This window comes from Callorhinus ursinus, unplaced genomic scaffold (genome assembly GCF_003265705.2).
Source record: "Callorhinus ursinus isolate GAN/ISIS: 27379988/994484 unplaced genomic scaffold, GSC_fseal_2.0 scaffold12, whole genome shotgun sequence".
NCBI lineage: Eukaryota > Metazoa > Chordata > Mammalia > Carnivora > Otariidae > Callorhinus > Callorhinus ursinus.
The window spans coordinates 50394354-50416835 of record NW_027397074.1 but is presented as its reverse complement, the minus strand read 5'-3'; the positions used below and the strand labels follow the sequence as shown (position 1 = coordinate 50416835).

General features: G+C 38.9%; 2 protein-coding genes across 7 annotated transcripts in view; one reads left to right on the top strand and one right to left on the bottom strand.

Annotated features, from left to right (window-relative positions):
* The window catches only part of ANLN (anillin, actin binding protein), a 50202-nt gene extending 48295 nt beyond the window's left edge, over window positions 1–1907 (bottom strand). For all 3 annotated transcript variants that reach the window (XM_073899070.1, XM_025873143.2, XM_073899071.1), the window contains exon 1: window positions 1692–1907. In XM_073899070.1, coding sequence (XP_073755171.1) covers window positions 1692–1709 — 18 coding nt within the window. In that variant the 5' untranslated portion in view covers window positions 1710–1907. The remainder of the gene's footprint in view (window positions 1–1691) is intronic.
* Window positions 1630–22482, top strand: part of MATCAP2 (microtubule associated tyrosine carboxypeptidase 2) — a 59002-nt gene continuing 38149 nt past the window's right edge. For 2 of the 4 annotated variants that reach the window (XR_012380284.1, XM_025873156.2), the window contains exons 1-2: window positions 1630–1778; window positions 7509–7578. Coding sequence is in view for 3 of the 4 variants with exons in the window: in XM_025873156.2 (XP_025728941.1) it covers window positions 1662–1778; window positions 7509–7578 (187 nt within the window). In the remaining variant the exon portion in view is untranslated. Of the gene's footprint in view, window positions 1779–7508; window positions 7579–15774; window positions 16545–22482 lie in introns of those variants that run through there. The other 2 variants (XM_073899077.1, XM_073899078.1) reach the window with 2 other exon arrangements.

Sequence of the window (22482 nt, the reverse complement as noted above, 5' to 3'; positions counted from 1 at the left end):
AGCACCTAGTCATTGGAACCAATTCAAATAGTTCACTCATTACCAATTAAGGAAAAGACGTCAAAGCCGTTTATTCCAACTGCAACCGACCTAACTTTTTGTAAACCATACATATTTCTGAGCACACTGTAAAGCAAAAGTTTTCTTTCAAATAAAAGTTTCTTTCAGCTGAGATTTGTACTAGCTTCGGAATGATATTTTCAAGTAAAATGAAATACAATTTTCAGCCAACTTTCAAAATGCTTTGTTCCTGTCAGCTACTTAGGAGAATAAAAAGAACATTTGGGACACATGGGGCTAATGTTTTAAGGACTCTTATCCTAGCTTAGTAACATAAAATATCCTTTTTAACTTCAAAGTATGTGAAAAATATCTGATGCATGATCAGCCCTATTCCTTAAAGCTAATACAAAAATGTGTTCTGGGTGTTCTGTCAGAATCCTTAAGTAAGGTTAACAAATTAATGTTTTCCCCTGAAAGATTGAGAATTTGAAACAAAAATAGTGTTCTGTTTGAATACAAGTAAACTGTAACTGTTGAAACTTTTAGCATCTTAGACTTAATGGAATTGTAATTACATCTCCCAAAAAAGAGTAGAAAAAGTATTTCTACTCTCCATAGCATTTAAGTTTTTGAATCTAGTGTAGAGACATTTTTAGGCCCACTTTGCAACAACTCAAGAAATAACAGTTTGAAACTTGCACAACAACCTAAAGAAACAGGAACTGTCCTGGAAGAAAAGGAAGTGGACAACGGACAACACGAAAACTCCCAAGTAGGTCCATGTACGTTCTCAACGAGACTGCCCAAGGATAGAGAAATAATTGACACAATGACGCAATCCACATTCAATTTCCAAAGGACAAAAGACAAGCATTGCCGTAATGTTATGCTCCATAAACACACACAAAAAGGTTTACTATTTCTTTACTCTGCTTTTTTAAACTGTCGACTTTTAATTTTTTTGTATATATTCGGCCAGCACTGTTTCCTTTCCATTCAAGTGCCAATCCCGGGGATGAAACTTCTTCCCTATTCAACTGAGTAATCAAATCTAAAGAAACTACTGGCTTTGTAGGAACGGATGTAATGGTTTCGGGTATTGGCTTATTTTAACGTTTTGCTGTCATTTCGTTAACAGCATCTTTTAAATGCATAGCATTCTGCGGGCCGCATGAACCCCGCAAATCACATTCCATTTGCAGGCGGCGGCTGCACACAGCACTGAGTCATTCAAGCACCCGACTCCACCCTACACCTTATCCCCGCTTTCACTTCCAGCAGGACCAGTTCCGCCAGGCCCCAACCTCCCCCTCGGAAGGGACAGGGCTCCACTACAGAGGGGCGTCACAGCTATCGGGGCTGACAGCAGGCTTTTCGCTACCGCCCTTTAGGACAGACTCAAAACTTTCCTCCCTGAGCTCCCACTGCAGGACCGCAATACGTAAGCCGCGGACCCACCGCAGCACGTAAGCCGCGGACCCACCGCAGCAGCGGAGCCAGGGGCGTCCTCCCCCCACCCCCTTCTCCCCTAAGGCTCTCCCAGGCGGACCCCCCGCACCCACACGCTGCGCAGGCGCGCGCACGCGCCCTCCGCCCGGTGGGCCCAGAGGTCGACAGAAGGTGGGAAATAACGGTTAGGGTAGGGGCCGACAGTGGCGATGGCAGGCTGCGCTCGCAGGTTTTCTCACCTCGGTAAACGGGTCCATCGCCCCGGACTTCGCGTGTCGATTGCGAGACGACGGAAACGGTGGTTCAAATTCAGAAAAAGAAAAGAAGTGAGTCTCGGTTCACTATGTCACTTGGAGAAAACCAGAAGGCCGGGGCGGGGAGGACTCTCCCAAACTACTCGCCTCTACCCCTCAGCCTCCAGTATCAGATTCGGCCTCCTGCGGCCGTTCAAATTTGAATTTCAGCGCCTGTACAGCGCGCCTGCGCGCGGGGCGGAGCGGGACACGCCTCTGCCCGCCCCGGCTCTCGGTCACGTGGCCGTGCCGGGCCGCTGGGGTTTCCGTGGGTAGGGGGGCCTCCTGTTGGTCACACCCCAGCTCCGGAGGCCGGGATGCGGCGGTGGTGCGGCGCTCCCAGCACTCCAGCCGCCTCGGGGCCTGAAGCCCCACCCCAGCGCTCGCCTGTTTAAGCTGATCCCTTGGAACCTTCCCGCCTTCCGTCATTCCTTAACACAGGATCAACAGCCCTTGTGTTTGAAATCCCACTGGCCTGGTGGCCTTCTGTAGCTTTCCGCCCGCCCCTGCGTCGCCCTAATGGGGACTGCGGGCTTGACCCTCACGAGGGGTTGCTCTAGTGTGGGTCCCCGGATAATTGGGGCTAATGATCCACCTCGGGCGCTAGATACCTTTCTCATTGGGAAAATAAGGCTAGCCTTAACAGACTGAAAAGTTCATTCACAAAACGCCAGCGGTGCCTTTCTATATTAAATCCCACCCAAATTTATACAGTGTTAGAGCTGGGAAGATTAAGAAGCCATCCACCTTGATGCTTTTACAGCCGAGAGCGGGGAGACCCTGAGACAAATAACTCTTGTCCAGGAGAAATGAAAATTCCATTCTCAGCTCATGGTCCTCTTTCCATCATGAGATCAAGCTGTGTCTCACGATTGTTCTTTACAGATTACTCAGAATTGTAAAATACGTTATGTAATTACTGTATCAGATTCCTTTCTTCAAGTGTGTGCTAGGGCTTGTAAAGACAACAGTTCTTGACTTGTTCAGCGGAAGAGCAACACCATATGTAGATTAAGGAGTGACTGCCTAAGGGCTGAACAAAACTATTTCTCCCAAGTAAGATGTTTTGGTATATTTAATAACCTTCCCATCTTAGCATTCAGTAGACATTACAAAAAGTATTTCACTAATAATATATGTAATTTGAATTTTGATGCTATAGGTTGTAACAAAAAAATTCTTCAGTGTGGAATAGGAAGAAATTGCTTGGGATTTTGGCTCCACGAGGACCATGTGACTACCTTAGGCAAATCATTTAATCCACTATTTTTAAAACCTTTTGAAAATATAGTTAAAGCTGACCCTCTACCTAGAAAAACGCCCATTTAATCATAAAGTATTTGACACAGAATTTCATGAAGTTCATAGTCACCAAGTTAGCAACTTATGGTTTGGCTTCTCTGGATTTTAGTTTACTCATCTATAAAACAGGAACCATCAACTGCCCTGCATTCCTCAGAGTTTTTAGGAGAATCAGATGAAAAACTGAAACAGAACCAGAAGTATTCTGTAATAAGCCACTACTCAAGTGTATGGTGTATTATTAATATTTAACTCAAAATATGCTACTTATGAACCAAAGAGGAAACGATGTTTGCATTTTTTTCACTGCTAGACAGGAAAGGTGTTTGTATGTGTGTTGGAGGGGAGGGAGGAGAGTGTTTTAAACAACAGTGGAAAAGAAGTCATTAGAAATTTATGTAGTCTGCGTGCCTTCCCGCTTTGGCTTCTGTGAGCCTTATATTCTTTATAACCAGGTTCCAGCCAAGACTAAAAGAGATACATAAAGCACATGGTGCAGTATAACTACTCCAAATATTTAGTTTATCTTCCTTCATAATCCCCTTATGTCTTTGGTCTTCACACTGATAATGATGATGGTGAAGATGATAGCAACCGCCAAAACAGTAGCTACATGTTAAACACCTCCCAGCTGTCAGAAACTGTGCTAGATACTCAAGTCTACTCTTCCTGGAGTACAGCCATTGTCACCCTAACCCATGTCTCCTTTCCTCCGTTCTTACCCCTGGTACTTCATTCTTCAGTTTATAAACTGGAATTAACTTTTCTCCTTTTAAAACTTGTATTATATTTCTGGTTTACAAAAAAGTAATGAATAAAACATAACCATGTACACACCACCTAGCTTAAAGAGATATATAATTTTATATATTTATATATATTTTTATATATTTTATACTTATATAAAATATAAGTATAATATATGTATAATGTAAGTATAATATATGCTTAATTCCACTCACCTCTGCTCCCCAGGGGTAAAACTCTCCTGATTTTAATGTTTATCATTCCCATGAAATTTATGTACTTTCATTACATCTACATATATATCCCTAATAATGTGTTGTGATCTACATAAAATTTTTTTACTATATGTATCTTTCTGCAATTGTTTATTTTTCTGCTCCATATTCTTTTCATGAGATTCATCCTCACTAATAGCTGCATTTCCTTAATTTTCAGGGCTGTATTATATTGTGTGAATATACTTGCAATTTATGTATCCATTATCCTGTTAATGGATGTTTAGCTCATTAACAATATTTCATTCCAAAGATTCCATGATGCTATAAATTTTTTATGTCTCCTTTATACACATGCAAAATTTTATCTACAGTAATGTACCTAGGAATTACTTTGATAAAAATATTTCAATATTATAGCCAGATATTAAAAATAAATTTAATCTTCAAAATGATTGTCACAATTTTTACTTCACTCAGCAGTATGTGAGCATGCCTGCTACTTCAGTGCCTCCCTAACATGTGGATACTTTTTAGGTTCTGCCATTCCTGTCTGGGTCCACTTCTCTTACTCCTGAACTTGAGCATTATTTTCATGCGATTATTTGTCTTTCAGTTTTCCTTTTCTGTGAATTTCAACTCTATATGCTTTGCCTATTTTTCCATGCAGTTACTTAGTTTTTTCTTATTGATTCATAGGCTTTTTGTTGTTTGTTTAGTATTTTCTGGAAAAATAACTATTTTTAGCTTATAATTATCTTTTCTTAGTTTATGGTTTATCTTTTCACCTTAGGATGTCTTGGATGTACAGAAATGTTTAACATTAATGTAATTAGAGGGGTGCCTGGGTGGTTTAGTTGGTTAAGTGACTGCCTTCGGCTCAGGTCATGATCCTGGAGTCCCAGGATCGAGTCCCGCCTCGGGCTCCCTGCTCAGTGGGGAGTCTGCTTCTCCCTCTGACCCTCCCCCCCCTCATGCTCTCTCTCATTCTCTCTCTCAAATAAATGAATAAAATCTTTAAAAAAATTAATGTAATTAGATATATGTATATTTTCCTTTAGGGATTGTGCTTTTTATGTTTCAAGAAATCCTTCCCTACTCTGAGGTTATAAAGATGTTCTCCCATATTTTCTACTAAAATGTATTGTTTTCATCATTTTATCTTTAAATTATCTGGTTTGATTTTTTTTTTATTTGGATAACCAAATGTCTTAGCAGCACTTTTTTGTCCACTCTTTCCCCACTGACCTGTAATGCCACTTTTGTAATATATCAACTTTTTATGTATATGGAGGTCTATTTTGGAGCTCTTTATTCTTCTCCCAACATCAAACTGTCTTAATTATAAGTATTGATACCTGGTAGGCAAGTTAAAAATTAAATTGACTTGGCTAATTGACTTGGCTTATTTGGCTCCCTGTTTTTACAATTTATGGTCAGATTGTCAAACTCCACAAAGAAAAAAAAATCCTCTTGAGATTTTTATTGGAATTGTACTGAATTTATCACATAATTTGAGGAGAATTGACGTCTTTGTGACATTGAGACTTTCCATTTGTGAACATGGTAGATCTTCATTAATTTAGGCCTACTTCAGTATTTTCCAAAAATGTTTATAATGTGCTTCCCTACAAATCTTTAATTTATTCCTTTGTACTTTTGTTGTTGTTGCTACTTTTTGCATATATCTTTTTATTTATTTTTAAATCATCACTGGTATGTAGGAACATAATTGATTATTGCACACCTACTCAACTATCTTACTAGTTTTGGTAATTTATTTATAGAGAAGGATCTTCTTAAAATGTAAATTAAGCAGTGTCAATTCCTTATTCAGAGCTAGTTCATGTCTTTCATTGCAATTAGAATAATATCCAAGTTCTTTATCATATCTACAAGGCCCTAAATGATCTGGACTCTGTTTTTCTCTACAGTATTCTCCCTTTTTTTTTACTATGCTCCAGCCTCATAGGCTTTTTTCTGGACAAAAAAAGACCAAATTCCTTTTTTCTTCAAGAATTTTCCACCTCCTAGATGCTCCTCCTCTAAATCGACCCATGTCTGGCTCCTCATTAATTGAGTGTGAGCTGGAATGTACTACCTCCTCAAAGAAGACTTCCCTGTTTGGGTGGCCACACCCTTCCTCTCTGCCCCCTCTCCCAGTCACTTTCCATCCTATTACGCTGATTTATTTTCTTCATTGCATTTACTACTTATGTGGAATTTTTTTTTAAAGATTTTATTTATTCATTTGTCAGAGACAGAGAAAGAGAGGGAGAGCACAAGCGGGGAAGCGGCAGGCAGAGGGAGAAGCAGGCTCTCCGCTGAGCAGGGAGCCCACGTGGGACTTGATCCCCGGACCCTGGGATCATGACCTGAGCCCAAGGCAGATGCTCAACGGACTGAGCCACCCAGACGTCCCTATGTGGAATAAGTTTTGTTATGTATTTATGTTTATTATCTGTCTCTTCTACTAGAGTGTAAGCTATAGAATGGCAAGAGCATGTCTTATTTATAGCTGTAACCCAGCACCTCTGGGAACATAAGTTCAGTAGATGTTTGTTGAATGAATGAGTATAAAATATTATTCCTATTTTAGAGATAGGGAAACTGAGATACAAAGAGGCTAAGTGATCAGACCATCACCTAATAACTTGAACCAGATCTGCCTGACTTCAAATCCTAGACTGTTTATAATTTAGACATTTCAATTTATTTATTTGGAACTCCAAAGACACAATAATTATGTAAATGAGCCCTCGAGCTACATCCAAAGGCCTGAAAAATGGCAACCATGCTTTTCTCTTGGAATTGCTTTCTTTTTTTTTTTTTTAAAGATTTTATTTATTCATCTGAGAGAGAGAGAATGAGAGATAGAGAGCACGAGAGGGAAGAGGGTCAGAGGGAGAAGCAGACTCCCTGCTGAGCAGGGAGCCCGATGCGGGACTCGATTCCGGGACTCCAGGATCATGACCTGAGCCGAAGGCAGTCGCCTAACCAACTGAGCCACCCAGGCGCCCTTGGAATTGCTTTCTTAAAAAAAAGTTCTTTTTTAACTATTGAAAAGAAATGTATGCTGTAATCACATGATTATTAGTAGTTAGACTATGCAGTTTGGCTTAAATGATGTTAAGATTCTAAAAGTCACTAGAACTATCTTCCCTGTTTTTTAAATGAAAATCGCAACCTCTCAAGTTATTTAGGTAAAGACCACAGCTTATTACATTAACTTAAGAATAGAATCAAGGCTATGTAGATTAAAGGTGACACTTATAAATGAGTATTTGCTCTTTCTAAGAGACTTCCTTTTCAACAAAGGAAATAATAATCATATCTTTCACAGATAAAATTGATGGAGGGCTAAAAACAAGCATTGGAAAGCATTTACTCAATAAAGACACTCCAAATGTTATATATTTACAGTTAATTTTTCAAAATACATTTACACTCATTTCATTCACAAAATAATACAATGATGTGAATATTCTTATTTTTACAGGGAGAGAAAAGGCCAAGGTCTAACCACAAGGCAATGGCAAGAAGGATTAAAGTCAAATTCTCTACTTCAGGTTATCTGGCTGAAGGGCCACTTCTTTTACACATTTATTATAATGAAGAAATAAGAGCCATCAAAGAATGTTGTATACATATTACGGAAAAGGGCTGTTTTATTTGTTACGATCTCTGCTATTAATGGTCCCTAGCATCACATTTTAATGGTTCTTAGCATCAGATTTTTTTCTTTTCTAATTTAATCAATGAAAATGTTTCATATTCCAGAGTAGGGAAAACAAATTGTGCTTTCTGAACATACTGTATTGTTCTTAAAACTCAGTGTAACTACAGTCATACTATTTTCAAAATCTATACAGCTTTAATCTCCTTTTTACTTTCTCAAGTGGTAAGGGTGTTAAGAAAATTCATATTTAAAGGAGTACAGCAAATCCTTTCATAAAGAGGAACAATTCTTTTATGTACTTATCACACTATAATTTATATATTGATAACTACTTTTTCATACCTAGATTTTTTTTTAGAGATTTTTTTATTTATTCATTCGAGACACAGAGATACAGAGAGAGAGAGAGCAAACATGAAAAAGGGGAGGAGCAGAGGGAGGGGGAGAAGCAGGCCCCCTGCTAAGCAGGGAGCCCAGTGTGGAGCTGAAGCCCCATGCGGGGTTCAATCCCAGGACCCTGGGATCATGACCTGAGCTGAAGGCAGACGCTTAACCATCTGAGCCACCCAGGCACCCCATACCTAGATTTTTTTTAAAGCTCTATTCACAGAGCCTATTTTTAGATGTTTAAAATGATCCATATTAAAGAAAAGCAGATCTTAAATATTACAAAGTAGCAGAAGCCGATGTTCCTTAAACATCAAAGTCTCTCTACTGAGTATCAAAAATAAAATCTTCTTAAAATGGTTGTCAGAAGAAGATTCACTGTACTCCATTGATGTTTGTCATGAACTTGTTTCTCTTCCAGACACTTCAAAAACGTCTCTTCACATACTATTTTTAGACCGTGGTTCTTCTACTCTCTCATTAATGCTTCCAAATTTTGGCATTTGTGACATTCACGTTCACTCCCCACTTCCTTGCTTCTCGAAGTCAGGCACCACCCTGGTCTTTCTTGGCACCATTCAGGCCTGACATGAAACATGCCATCAAGAAATGTTTGCTGATAAACACAGAGACCACAGTCTCCTACACCCTGACCTAACCATTCCTCAAAGCTCCCGACTAGACTGATCTCTTCCTCTCTTCTGCTCAGCCATCACATGTATGGCCATACTTGTATGCTAATCAACACTTGGAAGTGCTCCATCTCTAAGATTTCAAACCCAAAAACTGGCGTCCTGATTGTAATCTCAAATCCTTACCTCTTCTCCACTGCTGCTCACTCTTGCTAAACCTGCAAGCACCCCCAACCCTAACCTTCAGGCCATTCTCCTTTCTTAACTTTTGGGCACATTAAAAATGTTATAGCCTGTACTCTGAATTAGCCCTGATCTCCCACCTTGCTGTTTTCTATGAGGCCATGTGCTAAGTAGTTCAATCTATTGTGAAAAGGAGGGTAAGAGAAAAGGGAGTTTAAAAAAAATTTAAGGGGCGCCTGGGTGGCTCAGTTGTTAAGCGTCTGCCTTTGGCTCAGGTCATGATCCCAGGATCCTGGGATCGAGCCCCGCATCGGGCTCCCTGCTCAGCGGGAAGCCTGCTTCTCCCTCTCCCTCTACAGCTCCCCCTGCTTGTGCTTGCTCTCTCTGTCAAATAAATAAATGAAATTTTAAAAATAAATAAATAATTAATTAATTTAAAAAATTTAAGAGCTGGTAAGGATCACCTAATTCCACCCCTTAAAATAGTACAGGAGGCAACAAGAAGATTATGACTATTCTAAGATTTCCAGAACTTATTGGCCCTTTCCAGGTCTCTCCCCCAAACACTGCCCCACTCCTTTATGTCTTACCTGTTCCCTACCCAACCAGTCCCCAAGGGAAACCACTTCAATATCATTTTCCTTGGGCCCTTTGTCCTTGTCGCATTTAACTTGCCAATTTCTAACCTATTTTTTTCGGCTTGCTGAGCATTGAGCCAATTCCATTTCAAATTTATCCCATCTAACAATGTTTCATGTTGCTCAGAATCCTTTCATTCTTACCCATTTGAGTCCCTATTAAATTCTCTATCAGTTTCCCATCCCACTCTCTTACTCTTCTGCAAATGAGTTTACTACTCACTTTGCTTAATGTTTAATGCCAAGGAAAGTAACTTAAAGAATAGAAAACTCTCAATTATTTGCTGTTTCCTGAACATACCCTGCTCTGCTACATCCATGGCTTTCTCACCTTGATCCTGCTATTGAAATGTCCTCATAGCACCTTTGGATATATCTGTATGAGGCCAGCTGAATATCATGTCTCAAAAGGTTCCCCACCTAGTTCATTTTCCACCTTAGTACTCAATTTGTACCACTTTATTTTGATATGATTTCAGACTTATAGAAAAGTTGCAGAAGCTTTATGGGGCGCCTGGGTGGCTCAGATGGTTGAGCATCTGCCTTCAGCTCAGGTCATGGTCCCAGCGTCCTGGGATCGAGCCCCGCATTGGGCTCCCTGCTCCACGGGAAGCCTGCTGCTTTCTCTCCCACTCCCCCGCTTGTGTTCCCTCTCTTGCTGTCTGTCTCTCTGTCAAATAAATAAATAAATAAATAATCTTAAAAAGAAAAGTTGCAGAAGTTTTATACATATACACATAGAAAAAATAGAATTCAGGAGGTCTTTCAACCAGATTCTTAATATATTAACATTTTACTACATTTGCTTTCTTCTCATTCCCTCTCTTTCTCTCTGTACACATACACACACAGATACACATATTTACATATATATGTGCATAATCTAAAGTATTTAGGGGTAAAAGGGCATCATGTCTGCCAGCTAATCTTAAACAGGTCAGAAAAAAACCCATGTATCACACATATATATATATAGTTGTATAGTTATGTATATATTACTCCGCGTATGTGTGTGTATATATATGTATATTTGAGAAAAGAACTTTGTTGGCTCCTTCTCCTTTGTGCCACAACGAAATGACAGAACTCTAAATTCTACCCTGAGCTCTCCTGTCTACTTATAGACCCTCCCTGGGTGATTTCATCAGTCCCATTGACTTAAAATACTGTCCTTATACTGATGGCTCCCAGATTTATTTATTTATTTAGCATGATCCAACCACCTATTTGAAATATTGATGTGGACTTCTAACTGGCATATTAAACTTAACATAACCAAAATAGAATTCCCCACTCAACCTGTTTTTCCCTCATCTTCTTCATTTCCATACATAATACTACTATCCACTCAGTTGCTCAAGCCAAAAACCTGGGAGTCATGTTCAATTCCTTCTTCCTCTCCTCCCCACATACTCAACCTACTGATCAACTGCTCTGAATATATGCTGGGTCGTCTACTTCTTTCCCTCTCTACAGCTCCTATTCCACTCCTAAGCCATCATCACCCTCACTTGGCCCACTGTAAGTCTCCTATCTGGTTTCCCCACTTCCATTCTCACCCTCTTATCTATTGTCCTCAGAACAGTCAGTACAATCTTTAAGAACAAGCCATATTATGTCACTGCCCTGTTTAAAATCAACCAGTGGCTTCTGATTGCATTTCGAATAAAGTCCAAATTCCTTTCGCTGGCCCCCGCCTACCCCTGAGATCTTTTCTCCTACCACTTCCCCCAGCTCACTGGACTCCAATCATGCTGACCTTCATGTAGTTCCAGGATCATGTCAAGATCATTGCCATCTCAGGGCTTTTGCATTTACAATCCCCTCCACCTAGAATGTTTGTCTCCCCAACCCCCGACCCCCCACCGAGCCAAACTGACCATGGCTGACTCTTATCCTTCAGATCTCAGCTCAAAAGTCGCTTTGTCAAAGAGGCCTTTTCAGACCCCGCCTAGGACAAGTCACCCTCTAGCATACTCCCTGGATTTACTGTACTTCATAGCACCTCTTTGTAATTATACTTTGGTTAACTCGATCCTTGTTTGTTTCTCCCACTTAACATATGTTCTAAGAGAACTGGGACTCTCACCACAGCATCCTCATGTATGTGCTCAAAGACTGGTTGATGTGCATACATCATGTTTACATATGTGTGTATGCACTATCAGTAAGTTCTCTTGAGGGTAGGTATCATATCTTCTTCATCTTTTTGCCTTGCATATAGGAGGCACTTAACAAATCTGTGGAAGGAGTCAACTAATGCACATCTTGTTTTTTTCAAAATAAAATTAAGACAGGCAATATTTTTTTTGGTCTGACTAAAAAATATCCTTCCTCCCCCAATCATTTACAACAAAACATCCTATCAAAAAAATCAGTGTTTCTCAGGATTTTTGTGCTGTTCTATTTTCATTGAAGTGAAAAGGCAGAGGAGGTTTCACAAAGCATTCTTTGGTTTGTCTCCCACTTAAAGCTTTTCATTCTCCTGAAAAAGACATACAGAAAACATTCCATTCTTTCAATACAGACATCCTGAAGGCATTCAAATGTCACTCAAAAAAAATTTTTTTTCAAAAGCCACAGAAACCAACTATTCCTTGGATTTTTTTTTCTTTTATGAGTCAAGGAACATTGTTTACAGCTTGCCCTGAGGCTTCTGTTAATGTTTGTTAGAATGGGGTGTTCAAGTAGAGTTGCTCTGTTCTTTTATAATGGCAGACTGCTGCAGATTAATTTTCCTCAATTCATATATTTTCAATGACATAGAATGTTATAAATGGCTTCCAATAAACAGGAAGGGAAGTCAAAAGTATTTTCTCGAAACTTCTCCTCCCCCATTCTTTTAAATTCTTATCTAAAATTTAAGTGAATATTATTTTAATGTTCTAATTCCTTTTAGTTACTGAGATAACTTCTTTTTTTTTTCTGAGATAACTTCTTAAGAAATTGAACTTTTTCTCAGTTTCAAGCATAATGTATACTTGATCGGCCCTCAACAATATGAACCTTTTCTATAGAAGGTGAAATATTGTAATTATTTGTCTTTCCACTAGCAGTAGCAATACTTATTAATTAGCAGCCTTCTCCAGTCTTCCCCATCTCTCTCTTCCTTTTTCTTACTCTTTACTACACAACTCCCTCATTCAAAGTAAATGATCAAATAAATGTGTTTAAGTCTTTAAAAAGGAGGTTGTTGATCTGTTTTCTAAAACAAAAAAATGATCCCCTTACTACAGAGATGTTTTGACTTTTTTTCAGAAACTCCATGGATTATGAATAGTTTACTATGTAAACTATGTAAAAGTTACTGATAAAATAAGAAAAATATAAGCTCTTTATCCATAACATAAAAATCCCACCACACAAAAAAGAATTTCTATCAAAATTCCTATTTTTCTGTTTTTCGTATCTAAAATTTATGGAAGTCATCATTAAAATATTCAGTAATCAATATGATCCACAATATAATGTTGGTAGTGTATGTAAAAATGACTATAAAAGTAAAATGAAATATAATGTTATAGTAGGATAACTACAATGGCATCCTTAGCTACTATTGGAAAACCTAAGTTTAGGGAGGGTGCCTCCTTAAATATAAATTACTAAAGGCAGTTTTAATAAATTTTAATAAATTTTTAGCTTTATTTTCCAACAGTGCTTTGAAAATGGAGTAATTGATAATCACATCAATTCTTTTGTCTCAATATTAATGGTTTATATAGAAACGGATATAAAGAAAAGTTTCTCAGAAAGATGGAATTGTTCATTGTTCTGGCGGATATGTAAAAACAATGCTGACTCAAAAGCAGCCAAGTGGACAGCTGCAGATGCTGCACCCAATGGAAATACTAAGCAGGCATAGCACAAATCAATAATTAACAAAGCAGATGTACAAAGCTTGCTGAGGATGAATAATCGCATAGGCAGAATGGTAGAAGGAGCTGATAACAGTACTAGTGTTGTAAGAAATTAGATAAACTCTTTGTACTCGCAAATTTGTTAGCAAGAGTACTTCAGTGCCTAATAGTACACAAGGAATATCTTTTCAAAATGCTTTGATTAAATTGATATGCACCTTTAATAACACTTATCACTAAAGATTATTTAGAAATCAAAATTATCCACAAGGAAATATTGGTAGGGTGACCATAAAAATAATTTTAAAAGTGAATAATGAAATAATGTTCTAGGTGCATCTAACTACAGGGGCATCAAATTGTTTATTTTTATAATTCTTAAGAAGGAGGTACATCTTTAGGGCACATCCTTTTCTAACTTTGGTGTGTGTGTATGTGTGTATAAACCCTTTCCTAACTAGTCAGTAAGTTTCTTGGGGATAAATATCGTGTTTTATAATGTACTCTAAAAGTACTAAGCCCAGCGCCTTATATATAAATAAATACATTTTGATTTCTTCAGAATGTAATTAAAATGGGCAATATGATTAAGTATGCTTTAGTAAAAGCATTCCGAGTAAATTCTTTACATAAATGCTGAATATATGAGTTGGAAACATCTTTTAGGAGTCTTTTTTTTTTTTTTGAGAAATAATTCTTAAATTGCAGTGACTTTAAAAACTAGAAATTTGCAGTGCTAATAGATGCATTTTTATAGCAAACTTGGAAAGCAAATTTCAGAGTTTTAGTTATGTAAGGAAGATAGGTATGTAAGGTTCATTTATAGCCTTTTATTTTCCTCAGGACATATGTTGCAGGAATAACTGCCCTTATGAATGCAAGGATTCATTGCTCAAAACTCTATCAAGTGCTCTAACCTGAAGATTCCTTCTTTACATGGCCATTTTATATCATTCTATTTTCTTTGAGTTATCATTGAAAATGCATACTTTCTACTGTCTACTTATTCGTTAATTTACAAATGTTTATTGAGTACCTACTGTGTGCCAGGCTCTATTATAGATATTGGGAATATTAGCAGTGAACAAGCAAAAATCACTTCACTTATGGAGATTTTATTCTAAGGATGGAGACAAGATAAATCAGTAAAATATTTGATAAATTAGTGTTCAGTACTAAAGGGGAAAAAATGAAACAGAGAAGTAGGGTAGGAAATCTGAGAAAGAAGTAGAATTTTAAATTCAGTGGCCAGGAAAGGCCTCACTGAGAAGTGACATTTGGGTTAAATTCCGAAAGAGGTGAAGGAGCTAGTTCTTTGGCTCTCTGGGAGGAAGAGCATTCTAGGCAGGGGGAATCCCCAGTTACAAAGGCCTTGAGGTGAACCAGTGCTGGCATAGTTGAGAAATATCAAGGAAGCCAATGTGTCTGGAAGAGACCAAGGCAGAGAGTGGGGGGAAATGAGATCAAAGGGATGACAGGTGGCTGGGTCATAAAGGACCTCATAGGTAAGAATGGAAGCCATTGAAGTGTTCTGCACAGAAGAGTGACATCTGACTTTTTAACAGGACCACACTGGCCACTGAATTTTGAGAATAAAGTGAAGAGGGCAGGGGTGGAAATATGGAGATCATTTAGGCTATAGCTATAATCCAACAAGAGATGGCAGCTTGAAACAGGAGGGTGGCAGTGGTGATAGTGAGAAGTGGCTGGCTTCTGGGTATATTTTGAAGATACTATTCACAGGATTTTCAGACAGAATACGATGTAAGGTTTTCTACTATTTGTGATAGTTAAATTTCCACTGTTTCCTCCTAACTGATCAAGAAGTGACAAATTCTCACACATTTTCTGTCATTCCTAGATTATGATGTTAACATAACTTTTGTTCCTGAGTTTGAAAACAAATTTCAGTGATTTCTGTGTCCTGTCTCAACCTCGAGGAAGGGTAAAGAGAAAATGTGGCTCAGAAATTTGACAGTGACAACACTATCTTATGAGTTCATCCTAAACTGTAAGTTTGGGGAGACTTAGTTCATTTACCTTATTTCCTCCAGGCCTGTCTCAGAACCTTGCACACATCAGGCTCTCAAAAAATGTTGAATGTCTCTACATTTTCCACGGAATAACAAACTGAAGACAACATCCAGCGGTATCGGTTGCACAATCATAAATTAAAATGTATATTTTAGGGGCGCCTACGTGGCTCAGTCGGTTAAGTGCTTGCTTTCCGCTCAGGTCATGATCCCAGACTGCGGGGATCAAGCCTGCGCGGGGTCAGCAGGGAGCCTGCTTCTCCCTCCCGTTCTCCCTCTGTGTTCTCTCTCTCCCAAATAAATAAATAAAATCTTAAAAAAAAGAAAATTTGTATTTTATTAAAGATATTAAACTGGAATACTCAACTGATAAATGTATTTGAGCTTCCTCAAATAATGAAGATGCTCATTAACACCTTTCAACCTAAAGTTGCTTTAGCTTTTCCTAACCTTTTAACTAAAGGGCGGAGGAGACTGGCTTTGCAATTCACAGCTGGAGTGGTCATGTCCAACCGCCTCTCTCTTGTGAAGTTCCCGCAGTGTTCAGCCGTCTTGAACAAGGCAAAAACGTCTATAGGAATTATAAGATGCGGGTAGAGCAGTGGCAGGAGACCCAGGCCTCTCCCTGGGCGCAGCCCACACAGACCACGGAGACACGGGCCTACGCTGTGCACGCCGGGAGTTGTAGTTTCCCTCCCTTCTCGCACGTCCTTTCGAGCATAGCCGCCGGCGCGCTAGCGCCCCAAGCGGCGCGCAGGCTCTGTGAAGCGCAGCGCACGAGGACGGCGAGGAGCGTTTCCTAGCAACGGGGGAGCGGCAACGTCACGGCGGCTGGTTCTAAGCGCAGCTGCCGTCTGTAGAGTAGCTGTGTGTACCTTCCCGCACCTGTGGGCTGGAGAGAGCGCTTCTCGCAGCCGTGTCCGAACGTTCTTCGTCTGTCCTTACCCGCTTTATCCTGCCCCAGGTTGCGGAGAGCAGCCTCCCGCCGCGACCCGCCTCTGAGGCCCCGGCCAGAAGCTAGAGGCGGTCCGGCCGGTTCCCGCTGGCCCTCGTCCCCCGCGCCGGTGGAGCCAGCCAGCCGCCCGCGGCCTCGGCGGGACGATGCTGGAGTCCATTCGCGTGACGGGTGAGTGCCGGGAAGGGCTGGCCCCTGGGCTGGCAGGGGCGGCCAGCGTCCTCCCAGCCGCTGGCGGCGGGTGTGGGGCGACTCGGGGCCCCAACCGCCCAGAGGCCGAGGTAACGGTAGGATGTGGGCTCCGCGCGAGTCGCGGGCGCTCAACCTGGCGCCGGGAACAGTGCCTGGGGCGCTGGCGGTGCTCAGAGAAAATGCGCGGAGGGAAGACAGAAAAACGGTCCCTTTTCCTTTTGTCGCTTATTATCAGTAAGCACGTGCCATGGAATCTAGGGAAGTAAATTATGATATACACATTACTGGCCCTACAAATGTGCTGTCTAAATATTTCATTTCAAAGCGAATTACGTGTTATACGGTCCTGGCGTCTAATTTTCTAGAATGTTCAGAAAAATCAGAGCTAAGCAAAGGAACACATTCCTGTATATGAGTGTTTACGCAGTGTTTATTTCTCTCTATGCTTTAATTCTTAGAACGTTTTCAGTTGGTATTATTAGTAGGTCACTCTCTAGTATGTATTATACGAACCTGAAGAAATGGGTGTTCAGACCCCAGGTCAGAAAGTTTACTTGCCTTTTATTAAAAAAAAAAAAAAGTATGGTTGTTAACCTTTTAAATATTATATTACATATTAGAAGAATTTTCTTGGCCATTATCCCGGCATTCAGTTCTGCACAACATTTCTGCAAGACAGGGTTCGTGGTAGTCCAGTATCATGATGAAGAACAACAGAGTAAAGGGAAATGCCTAATCCTCAAGCTAGTGTCAAAATAAGGCTGGAATTTTTTACTATCAGGCATTGCAGTACCAAACAGACCATTTTTTTTCCTATCGGTTTTTAAATTCTAAACTGAATTCCTTTCCAATGAAAATACTTGTGGTCTTAATTTTATGGTGTTTTACTTCATGTTCGGTTTTTTAAAATAGGGAGCTGATACTGTATCTTATTACTTATGTTGACAGGAAGCACAAGATTTAAGAAGCAACTTAAATTAGCATTAGTTTTTTTAAAATGTAATTTGATCTACATCAAATTTTTTTTCACTTTTTTTCACACTATTTTTTCATCTTAAATTACAATGAAAAATTTGAAAGTTACTCAAAAATACCATACCTTCTTTTTGTTTTGGAGCAGGGTCTCTCAGCTTTGCACTATTAACATTGAATTAATGGACCATTCTTTGCTGTGGAGGGCTGTCCTATGCATTGTAGAATGTTTAACAGTACTCCTGGCCTCTACTTACTAGATGCCAGTAGCACCGCCCCCCCACATACACACACAGTTGTGATGACCAAAATGTCACCAGACATTGTCAAGTGTTCCCAGAGGGCAAAAATAACTCCCCTCCCCATTTAAAAACCACTGCCTTGGAGAAAAATATAGTCTTGATTCCGTCAAAGTGAAGGTTTTTAGACAACTATTTAGAATAATATCAATTAAAATAATTTCCCCAAAACAAAACAATCGTTGTAGAGAGAGAATACGATTATGGTAATAGTAGTATTAGAAAGTGGGTATTCTGACCAACCAGTCAGCAACAAAGTGGATCTCCTTTTCAGTAGGTGGAGATGGAAGTTTAAGGAGAGGTGCTTTATGAAACAGTAGACTCTGTCCTCTTGTCTCAACTCCATTTCTGTAATTTAGCAGCAGGAATCACTCCAACTATGCATGTTGCAATAGCCTGAGATAGATAATTTCGCAGTGAGTTTCTATAGTTCAGTAAGAATTAAAGCAGCCATTTGAGGCATCTAGAGCATCAAATTAACAGCCCTTTTAAAAATAATTGATTAGGTGATTTTTCAAAATAGTTTATTTCTTTTATATAGTACTTGACTAATTAAAATGGTAGTTTCAGAACCCTGTAACAAGCAATTTCACTAACATAATAGAAAACCCAATTTGGACATTTAGAAACTTAAAGAGAGTATAGCTGAAAATATGCCCCCCTTTTCCCTTACTATCCTCTCACTACTCATTAATACCTAAGAAGCCCATGTTCTTCTGGTGGTTTCTAATCTCAGGAGTGAAGCAATTAAATATTTCTGAAATCTCTTTCTGTATGATATCTTTCTTTTGACTTATTAGTCATAATTTAATATAATCTAAATATAATGTCCTGGTAGAACTGCTGACTGGAGAAGTAAAATAAGATGTCTATGCTATGTATACTGTTTGAAATGGAATCAAATCAGAAGTTTTTGTTTGCCTTCTCATACCTTTGAAAGATAGTTTATTATACTAAAGCCACTAAAGTGTTGATTCTAGAATGTAGATGCAATTACTGTTAAATTTACCTTGGAAGTCCAAATGTAATGATTCTAAATACTTTCCCATTTATATTATCCCATGGAGTATTTCTGTAGGAGCTGAATATAATATTGAATTTAACAATACTGGTAGTTAACACAGGCTGCTTACTACAGGCTGGCACTGTTCTTAGCACTTCATATACATTAACATTTTCAATCTTCACCCCAATACTATGAAATATGTAGTAGTATTACCCCATTTACAGATAAGGAAACTGAAGCACAAAGAAGTTAACTTGGTCAAGGTCACAGCTACTAATAAATAGCCAAGATTCAGATTGGGTAAGTTCCATTCCAAAGCCCATGTTTTCAACCACTAGGAAAGGCAGAACACTGTTAACAATGACTATATGTTGATTTAAGCCACAAAGTTCAACAGGAAGATCTCATTTAACATCAGTGGTATATTATCTGATAGTTTACTCAAGGTGTTCTTTTTAAAGTTTTTATCACAAGCAAGCTGTAAATAAGTTTTGCCTGGAAAAATCATACTTTATTATAAAATTTTCGAGACAGAAGACCTCTAGCTCATTCAATAAGTAACAAAAAGCTGTCAGAAGCCATATTATGTTAGTTTTTGATTTCCTACTGCCCATATTTTGTATGGGATATAAGTGATTAATGAAAAGAAATAATTAACGAGTCATCTGGAAATGAAGCTCCTTTGTAACAAAAGTGAATGTTTAAAAATACTGGAGACAAAAGTCATCTTAAGGCCACTGTTTGGCCATATGGGATGAATACAGTTAGGCCCATAGCTCCTGTTTGTGTTATAGCAGTAGGTACCTGCCATTAAAACTTGTCTTCAACATCACTGTTTCATTTTTTTTATGCCATCTTGGTATGATTCTTTTTCTCAACCTTCAGGCATTCAAATCCTGTATCCTTTCCTTTCTCTCAAATATTGTCTTCCCGTGGCTGCATCTTTGGCCATCCTTTCATAAGCAAGGCAGTGAGCCAGCAAAAACAAACAGGTGTATGCCATAAAAAGACAATTTCAGTATTGGAGTAGGCCATCATACAAACCAATGTAAAACTGCAGCTGTGACAAGTGCTTCAAAGAACCTTCCTGGGAAGTTGTCCTGGACAAGTGATATTTGAACTGAAGGGTGAGTGAGAATTAATCTAACACAGGGGAGGAAGGGCTCTCCAAGTATAGGGGACAGTGTATGAAGAGGTGTTGTGTCTGGAGCTAGAATGGTGAGTGCGAGGGATTGACAGAATGAAAGGAAGCTACTAGAGTGGACTGATTAATGGGAACATGGTGCAAGGCGGCCAGAGAGGCAGAGTGACCTGACCGTGAATGACTTCATATGCCATGGTTAGGAGTTTTGTCTTCATCCTAAGTGGAAAGCCATGGGGAAGTTTGTTTTCTGGCATGTTCATTGTTATTTCAAATGGTGTTTAAAGTGGCATTATAGAATACCCTGCATATTTCTAACTGTAAAATAATAACAGTTTCTGACCAAAAAATGACAGTGTCACCTTATAATCATTGTTACTTGTTGGGTAACACTGAAGTGCTCCTAACTGGGAGTGTGACATTTTTGGGAATCCTGAAGTAAAGTTGACTTTCTCAGTTCCTGAGTGACATGAGCAGTGCCTTTTCATCTCTCTCTCTTTTTTTTTTAACTTACAATTGAGAAACTATATTGGGTTCTGTTGAATTTGGAGATACTAAAATTAGTAGATTATCTATTATAATGCAGACAAATTGGGCAATAAATATGTTTTCAAAGATACTGATTTTTTCATATACCATTTAAAAGATTAAGGTATAACTCACATTCAGTAAAGTTCACAAGTCTTAAATGTGTAGTATTTGTGCATATGTAACCACTGCCTAGATGAAGATATAGAACATTTCTAGCACCCAGTACCTGATGCCTCTTCCTAGGTTATAACCCATCCCTCGGTGGTAACCACTATTCTGATTTCTAATACCATAAATTAGTTTTGCCTGTTTTTGAACTATGTAAAAATGAAATTATATAGTATGTACTCTTCTGATGTTATATCATTTGAGTTTTAAGTGATGAAGTACTTGATAAAATTAAAATGTTAATTTTGTTTGGGGCTATATTGTTTTGTTTTGCCTTCTGTTTGTAATCAAGTAACCTATCGTCTTGTTACATAAATAATGCCAGGTTCTCAGGTTTCATCAATATTAGTGAAATGTATGAAATTGTCATTTTGTGGGTCAAAATTGGTTGAATGGTACTTTCCACCAGGCTTTGTTTCTGGTGATCTAATCTTCCTTTCAGCCATAATTATTGTGAAACCTCACCTCTTTACAGTTGTGAGAAACAAAGTTTAGTGAGTTCCTCTCTTTCCCATTCCTTTAGATGAGGAACATGAGGCACTGATGGGTTTAATGATTAGGCTGATATTACAGAGAGGTCATTGAAAGAACTGGGAATAGAAGCCAAGAATCCTGGTATCCTTTTCTCCTGTTCTAGATACAAATTAAGCTTTCATTGTGTTGGTAATTTCAGTATATTCACCTACTTGTGAATATACTGAGTATCAATTTTAATGCAGTATTATTTCCCCTTTTTTCCTTCAATAAGGTAATCAGGTTGGGGTGAATGATCAACAAATTATTTTTGTTTAAGGTTATAGTGAAGTAGATTGCTGATGGCTAAAATGTCATATTACATAGTGACTTTTTTAAATTTTATTTATTTATTTGACAGAGAGAGACACAGCGAGAGAGGGAACACAAGCAGGGGGAGTGGGAGAGGGAAAAGCAGGCCCCCCGTGGAGCAGGGAGCCCGATGTGGGACTCAATCCCAGGACTCTGGGATCACGACCTGAGCCGAAGGCAGACACTTAACGACTGAGCCACCCAGGCGCCCATACATAGTGACTTTTAATATAAGAAAGTAGGATTGATTGCCTTATTACTTTTCTGAGAGAAAATGAGTACACTTCCCCCAAAGAAGCCTGCATATGCTTTTAACAAGTTTTGATTTTTGAGGAAAAAGAATAGGATGTTCTTCAATGAAATGTTCTTATGGGCCTTTTATTATGTTTTTATGCATGTTTAAAAGTAATTTTTTCTTAAAGTAAACAATAATAGTTAAAATTACAAAAACAACCTTTAGGTTCTCTAATAGTACATTTTAATGCAACTGAAATAAGATCAGTGTGACTCTGAGAAATTAATTTATATTCATCTTGTATGAGTTATTCAATCACCTGTCCCGCTTTTATGAACTTCGTGGGAAATTAGCATTTGGCAGGATTGGTGTTTTATTAAATAAATACACCATTGGCACTCCCAAACCTTACTCATCAGATGATCTTAAAAAGGACTGATGCTAAACCTCTCAGGTAGATAATTAGCAAGTGAGCTGAAATTCTATGACTCCTGGGCGGGGGGGAAAGGGTTTTGCCCTACACACACTGTCACCTCTCTCCCATCCTCCACTCCCCATTGAGGGATTTGGCAGATGGTTTAGGACTTTTGTTAAGTGTCCTGAAATGTATAGGTTGTTTGAAATGAAAGAAAATTCTGAATTTAGAGGTCACTGATGCTTTATGACAAAACCAAAGAACTCTTGAGTTCAGCTCTGTGGTCATAGAGCCACTAAGTCTTAGGAACCAAAGAAAGCATTTT